Consider the following 11,884-nt stretch of genomic DNA (forward strand, 5'->3'; position numbering starts at 1 on the left):
TGTCTTCAACAGCAATCAGAAGAGAGGGCAGAAGAAGGGACAGCAAGAGTGATTTAGGACTAAGCCACATATGACCTTTATAATAACCCTGAAGAAAGATTAGAGGGACCTCAAATATCCAACAGAAGGGGGGGGGGGGTGTTGGTTGGTGCAAATAAGCCATTTAAAGCTGACACTAACTCAAAAATGAAGCCCTGGGAGAAATCCATGCAGGATTTTGCCAGACTAGCAGATGGAAAATGAAAGAATGCTACAGCCAGCAATAAAAATGAATCGCATTAGCCAATCCCAGAAGAAGCAGGGCGCTGTAGAGAGCTGTGAGTTGGATTCTAATTGGGTTAAGATGCATTTTCCATACTGCCCATGGAGGAGATGTTCTTTTACTGGGCCCTCCAGATTTTGGTTAGTGGCAAACAGTTCTACAATGAAAAAAGAACAGGAGTACTTGTGGCACCTTAGAGACTAACAAATTTATTAGAGCATAAGCTTTCGTGGGCTACAACCCACTTCTTCGGATGCATCAAGTACTCCTGTTCTTTTTGCGGATACAGACTAACACGGCTGCTACTCTGAAACCAGTTCTACAATGGTCAGAGCCAACTGCTCCCTAGTTGTGAGTAAAGATTTCTAGAAGCCTCTTATGGGGGGCAGTGAGGTGAGAACCCCAGAACTGGTATTTTAGATAGTTTGATCGTTGCTGGTTCTCTCTTCCCTGAAGACTACACGTAACCTGTAAGAGCAGACAGAATGCACAGCAAGGCATATTCATACATATCCTGGTTCTTCAGAAACATACCAGATAATACTTTTTGCTCTTGGGTGTGTACTCTGGGTCCCACTCCTCATCCCTGTTTCGCTTCTGAAAGTCATTGCTACTGCTGCTGTTGTTGTTGTTATTGTTTCCCGAAAAGGTGCCTCTGTTCCATCCTCTCCCCCTTGCTCTGAACTGGAGTAGCAGCAAACAGAAGAGGAAAAGAAGAGGGGTAGAGAGAAAAGTGCTTAGAGAAATGGCATTAGGTCTTTTCTTTCACGTAGCTCTAACTGTTCCCAAGAATACCTTTAGCCTAGCCACAAGAAGACTGTCAAACACCTACACTCTCATTACCTATTAATATTTTTGACCTTATCTGATCATATAGCTACCCACAGAAGTACACAGATATCTATCTATTTATACGCACATGCAGGGAGTGCAAGGGAAGGCATTTCACGCATACAACGTACAAACACAGCAGAGCTATTTGCTTAAAACATGAGCTATTTCTAAAGGAACCAGTGCAGTTGCAGCCAGAAGAGTCATTAAAATGACTTCACCGTAAGTTCTCTGACACAAGCGCGTCTACTCCTGTCAGTGCTGCTGAGCAAACACGGACACACTAGAGCCTGCTGGACTGGTTATGGTCTCGGACATCAGCAGCAAGACGGCCAATTTCAATCTTCAGGATTTATGCTGGGTTGGTGATTGGGAGCCACCACAGAGTGTAGAATCACAACCACACTACTGTACTTCCAGTCACCTTTAAGATCACATTTTACCTGGTAAAAGCAGCAATTTGCACAAAGGCTTATGCAAAGGTTTTTTGGTGTTGTTTTTTTAGGGGGTAACTTACGAAGGTCCCTCTAGCTCTTCCTCTCTCATTTGGGCCAGCAAACTCTTTTGTCCCAAGCCGGGATTTGTCAAAGCCTGTGGTACACTCCTCCCTCTCCTCACTCTCCTCTGGGTAGTCCTCCCCTTTGTACGAACGAGAAGATGGTGAAGATGAAGAAGTGGACCTGGATCGCTCACGCACTCTCCTGTGTTTCCTGTACCAGGGATTGAGAGGGGGACAGGGGAGAGAAAATCACCAATGTGGTCAGTAACTTGGTACTGTCCTGTCTCTGCTGTGAAGTCACGCTATCACTCCTCCACCCTCCCTTATTATGTCCGTGCACAGCCAAAGTCAGTCAGTTAACAGCTCAGGATCAGCTACAATGTGCAGCTCTGATTGGTCACAGGACAGCTCCTTTCCCAGGATTTGTTCTTAAAACCACACACAAATTGTAAGGAGGCATCTGACACTTTTCAGCTTACATTATTTGTAATAAGGTAGCAAACTGAGACCGGGGAAGAGAGAGAGATGGGAAGTGACTTCCTTAAGGTCACACAGCAGGTCAGTAACAGAGCTGGGAATAGGATCACCCAGGTCTTCTGACCCCCAGAGTCCAAGGCCCTGTCCACCAGGTTGTGCTCTCTGATCACAGAGGTCTTTAAACCTATTGTACAGCTATGCAGCCGGGACTAATTTATTCCTTCTACTGGCCTCCTTTCTCCAGTAAGTACCTCGACCTGCATCATTACGGGAGAAAAAAAATCCACTCAGTTGAAGAGGCTCTTTTTGTTAAGAGTTTCCAGTTATGACACACATTTGTAAAAGAAATCCAGGTGCATTCTGTGTTATATGAGAAACGTCTATTTAAGGTAATGTCACTCCATGACACGACCAGATTTGCAAACTGTACCTTTCTGAGAGGAAATAAAATGGTCAGCAATTGCATGGCTAGAAGAACATTACAGAACGATTCCCATGAGGCTGAGCTGTTGCTCTAGGCCCCTGATCCAGCAAAGCACTTAAGCGTGTGTTTAACTGGAAGCACACGAATAGTCACATTGACTTTAATGGGAAAACTCAATTCATGGTGAGCAGAAGTTTTGATGGATCAGGGTCCGGCCTGCCAGTTCTGTCGGAATGTATGAATATGCACTAAAAGGCTATTTCTTTGCCAATTTTGACAGCCGTGGTGTTATTCAAAAGCCAGCAGCTTACAGATGAGCAGTAAAGGTATTTTACTTAAAAATTAAGTCACCTATTGGGTCCAGTGAACTCAAAAACACATCACAAGGTTTCTCTTGAGTTACAAACAAGTCACAGCGCCAAAATAATCTCTGTGCATTAGTTAAAAGGAAAATGGAACCAATGGGAAAGTATTAAAATGAACCGAAGAGCAAATCAATGGAGTCACTGACCGCATTTCTCCATTCTGTGTGAAGCGAAGGCAGTAACAAAACAAAAAGGTAATTTGCTCATCCTGGCACAAGCAGCCACTTAGTTTGTTTCCCCTGATTATTCAACATGTACGATAGCTGCACTTCCCCTTTGTAGTTCTGCATCTAATCACAGAAGGCAAGCGCAGCTCAGCTCTATTAGTTACAGCAGCAGGCATACTACTAGGGCTGTCAAGCAATTAATCGCACTGTTAAACAATAGAATATCATTTATTTTAAATATTTTTGGATGTTTACTACATTTTCAAATATATTAATTTCAATTACAACACAGAATACAAAGTGTACAGTGCTCACTTTATATTTATTTTTGATTAAAAATATTTGCACTGTAAAAAAGATAGTATTTTTCAATTCACCTAATACAAGTACTGTAGTGCAATCTCTTTATCATGAAAGTTGAATTTACAAATGTAGAATTATGTACCAAAAATACCTGCATTCAAAAATAAAACAATGTAAAACTTTAGAGCCTACAAGTCCAATCAGTCGTCCTACTTCTTCAGCCAGGCTCTAAATAAAGTTTTACATTGTTTTTGAGTACACTTATATAACAAAAAAAAACCCTACATTTGTACGTTGCACTTTCATGATAAAAAGATTGCACTACAGTACTTGTATGAGGTGAACTGAAAAATACTATTTATTTTGTTTATCATTTTTACAATGCAAATTTTTGTAATAAAAAATAATATAAAGTGAGCACTGTACACTTTGTATTCTGTGTTGTAATTGAAATTGATATATTTGAAAATGTAGAAAACATCCACAAATATTTAATAAATTTCAACTGGTATTCTATTGTGTAACAGTGCGATTAATTGTGATTCATTTTTTAAACCACAATTCTTTTTTTGAGTTAATCGTGCAAGTTAACTGCGATTAATCGACAGCCCTACATACTATCAATTGCATAATGCAAGGTCTTGTTTCCAATCACAATAAAAGTGGCACGGATCATGCAATAAGGAAGTGAAGATTAGCCTTCTATACATACTTCTTTTTTGACCCTTTGTGACTTCTCTCTGGTTTCTCAGTTGATCTTTCCCTTGAATGGCTTGAATCTCTTGAGTCCACGGATTCTCTCGACTTCTCTCGTTTAAGATCTCTTTCCTTATGTTTTTTACGACGTTCGATATCAAGGCGCAGGTCAACTGGGTCGTCTTTATATTTCCCTTCAGTCTGCAAAAGCAGGGAATGGGTGAGAGTTTAACAGAAAGGTTTAGCAGCTTATCAAAGACTTCAGCACCATTACTTTGCTACTGTCTGCAGAGACTTCTGGAGGGCATGAGTTTATAAACCAACCATTCAAAAATGCAGAATGATTCACTACAAGAATATAACATCTTCATTTGAAGTTTTCCGTTTTCCTACATATTGTATTATATATACACTTTCCCTCTTTAAAACAGTATAAACATACATTGATAGTCCGGGGGAGGGAGGAGAGGGGAACCATATCAGGAAACCAAAGACTAACTTGGGTTATGTATCACAACCAGAGAAAATTGAGAACATTAGCAGCTAATGGTCCTCTAATGGGAAGTCAAGTCCAACTGATTTTGTATCACAACTGGGGCACACATGCAGCCCTAGCTCTTTATGTTTCTCGTGTCCCCCAGGGGATTGCTACCAAATAACAGAATTCCTCCCCCTCCTCAGACAGATCAGACCCACCTCCCTGAATGACAGGAGAAATTTTAAAGCGCTAGACCTGAAGGCAGCACTGAAGGAGAGAGGGACAATAGCTATTTGCCACTTGGAAGATGTGATGCTAACATCACGGTTACTAATTCAAGTGGTGGAGTTACTCAGAGGCCAGAGAAACGCAGCTGTTGAATTTATTCTGGGAAATATCATGAACATTCTCGGAATCTTGTTTTAATCACTGTCAATCGAAACCAAACATCCTTACTAGTAGTGATCTTCTCTATGAATGACACACCAGTTGCACTTTATTTCACAGAACCAGGGGGCATTCTACACAGGATTTTCCCCTCCACGTGTCTGTCTAGGGGGTCTATTAAGTTACATTATGAAGAGAAGAGAAAATAGCCAATAACCAGAAAAGGTATAGTCAAGAATAGTTTAGTCAATTGTATGCAGAAAAATCTTCAACACTAGGTACAATCTTTTAAATTTAGTTAACAAGAGGAAATTTTCTGGGTGTGTAACACTTGTCTTAATATCGTTTTCCAATTAAGAAATTCTCCTTTGGAAAAGGAAAATAGTTACTGGGTTAACTGAGTAGGCTCTAGAGTATTTGCACACAGTGCTATGCTTGGGAACTGCATGACTGGATTCGCAACATGCACCAGATGATTAGATTTGCCTTGAATTCAATAAAAACAGGGATTAGTAATTCTCTAGCTATTAAATTTTTACTTACATGAATTTCTAAACACTTTTTTGTTTAAATAAAGATTAATTTCAATTAGCAGCAGGACTGGGAGTTGGTGCTTTGTTTGTATTGTTTGCTCTTCTGCTTTCCCCAGGCAAAGGGCTTTAACTGTTACTCAGAGCAAAAATGCTCCCAACACGATGGATGATAGGTAAGTGACAAAATCAGCAGCAGCAACCTTATGCAGCGCAGCAGACACCTATTTGCATTTGTGAGGGCACATCTGTTTCATGAAGGGCTGGAGAGCTGTTTGAAAACCATGTTTTTTTATACACACTGCCAAGCTGGCGCTCAGAGATCAGGCCCATCAAATTCATTTCACCATCGTCCATGTCAAGCCACAAGTGTGTTTGGAAAAAATCAAAAACAAATATATGAAACAAGTAAGGTTTCAGCAGGACTGTTTAAATCTCTTCACTGTAAATATGTATGAAGTTGAACAAACAAAGGTTAAAAACCCCAAAATGTAACATTTTAGGTTAATCCATTTTTATGATTGCTTATAGATTGTATAATGGCTTAACATTGTTCTATCAAAATCGCTAATATACTGGATTCCCAGGGGCCTGTTCTATCAAAACAGGTGCTGAGTGTTAAAGCAACAGCAATCAACAGAAATGATACAGTAAAGTGTTAGAACAAGATTTATTATCTGCTTAGTAATAGTGTATTTGGTTTAGACATGGATTTATTTTTACTTTCCTTTTTGACATGCATGTCTTTTGAAAACATGGTTGGAAATATCGCATGTATACAATTGATTTAATAATACTTACAAGCAGAAAAATATCACAAAAAGTCTCTTCTCTCATCATGGGCACTTGTTCCAAATATCCTCTTTTTTTTTCTCAAGCTCACCTCAATTGACTTTGGGGTCATTTACCATATTCTAACCACTTCACAAAGGTTGTTGATACATTTTTAATAAAAATTAACCCTTTGTAGTTCATTTTTAGAATTATGCCCATCCTTAAAAGAAAAACACAAACTTAAGTAGAGAGTAATTTAAACAAAAACATCACTGTTAAGTTCATGCCCAATGCACTCATTTGGTTCAATTATTGATCAGATCAACAGTTCACCTTGTTGCCAGGCTCCCTGGTGCTCTTCATTTCCTCTGGAGTGAACCCGTGTTTTCTGAAAGTACTGGGAGAAATATCTATCCTCCTACAAATAAAGCAGAGAATGAAGCTATTACAGCCTTCCCATAAACTGTACTCCAAGTTCTCCGAACCCTAATTCTATTTTAAAACAGGTAGTTTCTCCATTGTAAATATACACACTATCCTGCTTTTTAAAGCAAAGCTGAGCTGGCCGTTACTCCCTGAAAGTGAGAGGCTATGCATACAGAGTAACACACAATCCTGATATTCAGACCGTAACAGGTGCATTGTGTTAATGAACTGATCATTAGTGTGTTAAAAGTCCTTGTCATATGGTTTTCTTACCCATGATTGACTGGGCAGCTGCTGAGCATGCGTTAACTGTGCTGGCCCCCACAAATCACAGGTCTCTTGTACAATATTTCATTGCCTACTTCAATGGCAAAGCCCAATAGCTCCAAAGAAAGAGTTATCTAGCAGATTGCAAATATGGTAAAGAGGTTATATTTATGTACAAAAAAGAGACCGGCAAATTTAAACTAGGTTTGGGCTGAAAATCTAGAGACACTTCTGTGTGCCTAGATAATAGCATGGATGACCACACATACAGTGCAAACAACAATACTTAGGCAGAAACACAAGTAGGTGCTATTTTAAAAAGATTAATATAATTTGGGAATAGCCATGTTATAGAGGCACTGTTGTCACTTACTTTTGTGGGTTTAAAATTGTGTGCGTGATAAGACCAAACAAGAACAAGGGGACATTCAATAAAATTGAAAGAGGAGAAATGTAAAGGTGAGAGAGTAAAAATGTATATGTGATGATTTTTTTTTTTTTAAAGGACTAATCAATCTGTGGAATTTATTTCCTCAAACTAGGAGCCTGGAGCTAGCACGATTCAAAGACAATTGGGCATTTATGTGACATGAACATGCAATTACATTAGACATCATCAAAACAATTTGATAAGGGATATAAGCCTTCATGCTTCAGAGCCTTCAGCCATCTAAAAAGGACTAAAAATAACCTTTTCTGAATCAGATTATTCCACAGTTGTCCTTATAGGGTTTTTTACACCTTCCTCTGAATCAGCTGGTACTATCAGAGAATGGAAATCAAACTAGACCAGGGTTTCTCAAACTTCATTGCACCGCGACCCCCTTTTGACAACAAAAATTACTACAAGACGGCAGGAAGAGGGACTGAAGCCTGAGCCCCCCACCCTGGGGGGTGACGAAGCTTGAGGGCTTCAGCCCTGGGCGGTGGGGCTTGGACTTTGGCTTCAGCTCCAGGCCCCAGCAAGTTTAATGACAGCCCTGGCGACCCCATTAAAACGGGATCATGACCCACTTTGGGGTCCTGACCCACAGTTTGAGAACCACTGAACTAGACAAATCACTGACCTTGTCCAAGACCCAGTATGGCAATTACTATGTTCCTAACTAGATGGCTGATAAGTTTTGTTTACCGTTGGCTCCTCTTTTGTATTTTTGAATTATGCCCCATAGTTAACTATTAATATTTTAAAAATACCCCTGGAGCTTTAGAAAAAACATTAAAACAATACTCCCCACCTGTGGATTTCAGGGCTCTTCTTGTTTTTAGCTTGATCTTGCTCCATTCCTCTCTTTAGGTATTTTGTAAAGCGTTCATTCAGTGTCATTCCTGAAGACCCAAAGTGATGCTCTGTCGGGGTTTTCAATGAAGAAACATCACACAATTAAGAAAAGTCAGATTTTAGGAAAAGACATGTGAGCTCTACCACCATGTCTTCAATGGATTCAGGAAGTAAAAATGTGTAGAATGAGGACAAACGGATGAGAGTCAATGGGTCTAGCAAAAGTGGAGACCACCCCCTTGAAATCAAAGAAATGGCGCATGCCTGTGTCAGTGGTGAATTCTGCCCCAAATCTGTTTAACAATGAACATATTTTTAAAACAAAAACTAAATTTATGCAAATCCATTAGAATACCCCAAATATCTGCAGATCCCATGCCAGTCTGCGGCAAGAGTATTGCTTTTTGCTGTTTCAAGGGTAGGCAAGACTGCCTTCCCCCATCTCCTCCTACAGCTAAATGCAAGAACTTGGGGGAAAAACATCCCACATGGTTGCTATTCTACTCTATCACTTGTCCTGTTGGTCAGCAATTCTCTTGGGTAATTAACTAGCATGAATGGAACATGTTCCAAGGAACAGATATAGTGGGGTGGAGAAGCAAGGGGTGAACTTTCAACCAAGAGTGCGTGGACATTTGACTCACCTTTTACATGATGGACTATAGTCACTATGTGCTGAGCAAACAATTCAGAAGGACTTCGCTGAGACTGAGCTGACTGTATATGGTGGAAAATGGAGCGGAACTCCTGGTCTTTTTTGTTGCTGTGTACTAAGTCACGACATAGCTTCCGCTCCTGTGCCAATAAACCACTTGGACTAGAAAAGAACATACATTTTTAAAATGTAACCATCATAAAAGCAACCTAAACAAAAGCAGCTTTCAGACTGCAAGTTGACAACCTTCAAAGCAATAAACTGGACTTATTCCAGCCACTGCATTTTATGTACTACTAGAAAGTCATCTGCAATACAATTTTCAATGGTTCTGTGTTTGCCCCCTTATATGGCTTCTGAACTATGGGTTCCTCTTTTCTGCAAGGTTCATCACAAACTTCCCTATTTATAGCCAGATCTTGTTACAATATGTAAACGATGGGCTATCTGCATCAGCCTCATATAGGAAGAAGTATATTTTACTTTTTCCTTCCCCCTCCAAAATCTGTGGCTAGATTTTAATCTCAGAAGCAGTAGAGAGAACTGGATAGGACCAGGCCCAGAAGCTCTTCTCAGCCATCATTTATTTGATGCCCAAGTGTGTTAAATATCCCAAAACCAGCGGAGGCAACCACAGAAGATGGAAGAAAGATCTTCAAAGCCCTGAAAAGGTTGGGTAAGACCTTAATATTGCCCTAGAATAAATCTAAGGAAAGCTGAATCTGTTAATAATAAATGTGCCTCATCACAATGGGCAATCAGACCCACGCTGAGGATGAGAGAGTACCAGTAACAAAAGGTTGCTCAGAAACAGGAGAGCTGACTGTCCAGTATTGCTCAACCAACATCCCAGTTCTTGTATGTAAGTCAAACCCTTCCCATCACATCACGGATACCCCCGACCCCTACATCCCTGGGGAAGACCAGCAGTCACCATCGCCCTGCTGCAGCACAGAGAGGACTGATTTAAACCGAAGTGATTTAAAGCACCGAGCAGGAACTTGAAACTTTAATTTTAATCTTGTTCTACATTTGTGCTTCAGTATAACCTTTCTTTAAGAAAATAACTCACCAATGAGACTGGACCTTTAAAACATATTGATCTACAACTAAATATAGCCTTGACACTAAATTTGGTACTTTTTGCTAACCAGGAAGATACACTGTATCTATACACATTTATTTAAGCAATTATATAGCATTACTTACGTTTGTTCAGATTCTTACATTATTACATTATAAAATGGTGACTGATGCATTTCTTACATACTAGATGCTAATTTTTTTACGTGGGATTTGTGTCAAGCTGTATTTGGATGAAAACTGAAATTCAATTAAAAATGCACAAAAACAGCATTTTAGAATTGTTTTTTTGATTAAATAAAGCTCCCTTAAATGTGCCGGATACATAAGAAAAAAGTGTATCAAAACTTGTTTTGCATTTAAACCTGACTAAACAAAGGAAGAATAAACTGTAGTGAGTGAACAGACTGCTTATGGTCACCAAGGGCCAGATTTTCAAAGGGTATCTAAGATGCAGGTAAGTGTCTAATGGGATTACAAAAGCACGGGAGTTAATCACCTGACTCCCACTGAAGTTAACTGGAGTTAGGTACCATGGGTGCTTAAATGCTTTTGTAAACCCAGTAGGCACCTACAGATCTTTGAAACTCTGGTCCCATGTTCTTCAAGTTCTTAGAACTAGTAGATCTTACTCTCTCCCACCAGGTTATTATCCATAGACAAGAAGAGGAAAACAAGCTTTCCTACTTTTTTGGCTCTTAATGGATGTTTCATCTTTGAATGAACTAGTCCAACCGAAGACAATTGTCTCGCTACGCCTGCTAGCTACACTGAAACCAAAAGTAATTAAAGTAAATGCTTTCCAGCCCAACAGAAACCGAAAGCACTTGCTGAAAGCGTTTTCTCCAGACTAAAAATAATGAAAATACAGATCTTTAATGCAGTACACAACATTGTTTCCCCCCGATTCTGTATAAAAAAGCGACACCCTTTAACTCATTAAAACTGAAGAGGGCTCACTGATGCAGTATTTAATTACATTATTTTAACAGATTATAGTAAATCTAGGCCTTAACATAGGTTGTCATAATTTCAAATTTAATTTTAAACTGATTTTTAAAAAGAAAAATGCATTTCATATAAAGTCTGATTTTAAAGTGAGGGTTTTTCATCCATGCTGCTGCTGCAGAATAGAACCCCCCCATCTCCACAGCACACACCTGATGTACAGAACTGCTTTAGTCAAAGCCAATCGTGTGGCTCAGAAAAGGCTGTTTTTAAAGCACATCCAAACTGCATAACACCGTAATGATCATTCTGATCGCTTATTGTTAATTGCATGTTCAAAGTACTGTTCAGATATTAATCCCTAAAACCTGTGTTGCATGTCCTCACATCTGACTCACATGCCATTAGCAGCCATCTTAGTTCCTTTCTCTTCATTCCTGCTGAGATTTAGCCTCCCTCTAGTGTTCCACAGAGCAAACTGACATTTATTGACTAGTAGCTCTTCCCTTTGGCAGAACTAACTTTACTGAGCATCCCCCTAGTGGTCTCCTGAAGCACCAGAGCCTTACAGAAAATGTTAAGTGGCTTTTGGGGCTTCTAGGATCTCACTAGCAATGTTACCATATATTGAGAAGAGGAACAAAGTGCCCTACAAACATACATTTTTTAAGCTGTAATGCTGACATTGCAACATTCTGAGTAGCTCTGGACAGTGGGGAGCAGAATTTGATTACTGTTGAACACGGAATGGTGTGGTTTGAATGAAGGACTGGGATCCAGAAACTCCCAAGTTCTAAACTAGTCTCTTTGCACTGACTTCCTGTGTAGCTGAGGGAAAGTCACTTAAACTTCATGCTTCACTTTCTCCATCTGCAAAATGGGGATAACATGATTCACCTTCCACACAGGAGAGTCATATTGGTGTGTTAACATTTAGAGATGCATGTGCTCTCTGTGACAAATGACGTGTTGGTAGCAGATTGTACAATATTCTTTATTTAACCTGCCTACGTTTTAGAGAGATCCACAA

At 39.7% G+C, this 11,884-nt stretch overlaps 1 protein-coding gene across 4 annotated transcripts in view; it reads right to left on the reverse strand.

Annotated features, from left to right (window-relative positions):
- The window catches only part of THRAP3 (thyroid hormone receptor associated protein 3), a 67,285-nt gene that overhangs the window by 2,145 nt on the left and 53,256 nt on the right, over positions 1-11,884 (reverse strand). For all 4 annotated transcript variants that reach the window (XM_065421885.1, XM_065421884.1, XM_065421882.1 and 1 more), the window contains 6 exons: positions 8,813-8,985; positions 8,125-8,236; positions 6,527-6,611; positions 4,041-4,225; positions 1,611-1,803; positions 797-946 (listed from right to left, as the gene is read on the reverse strand). In XM_065421885.1, the coding sequence (XP_065277957.1) occupies positions 797-946; positions 1,611-1,803; positions 4,041-4,225; positions 6,527-6,611; positions 8,125-8,236; positions 8,813-8,985 (898 nt within the window). The remainder of the gene's footprint in view (positions 1-796; positions 947-1,610; positions 1,804-4,040; positions 4,226-6,526; positions 6,612-8,124; positions 8,237-8,812; positions 8,986-11,884) is intronic.

Source organism: Emys orbicularis, chromosome 23 (genome assembly GCF_028017835.1).
Source record: "Emys orbicularis isolate rEmyOrb1 chromosome 23, rEmyOrb1.hap1, whole genome shotgun sequence".
Classification (NCBI taxonomy): Eukaryota; Metazoa; Chordata; order Testudines; family Emydidae; genus Emys; species Emys orbicularis.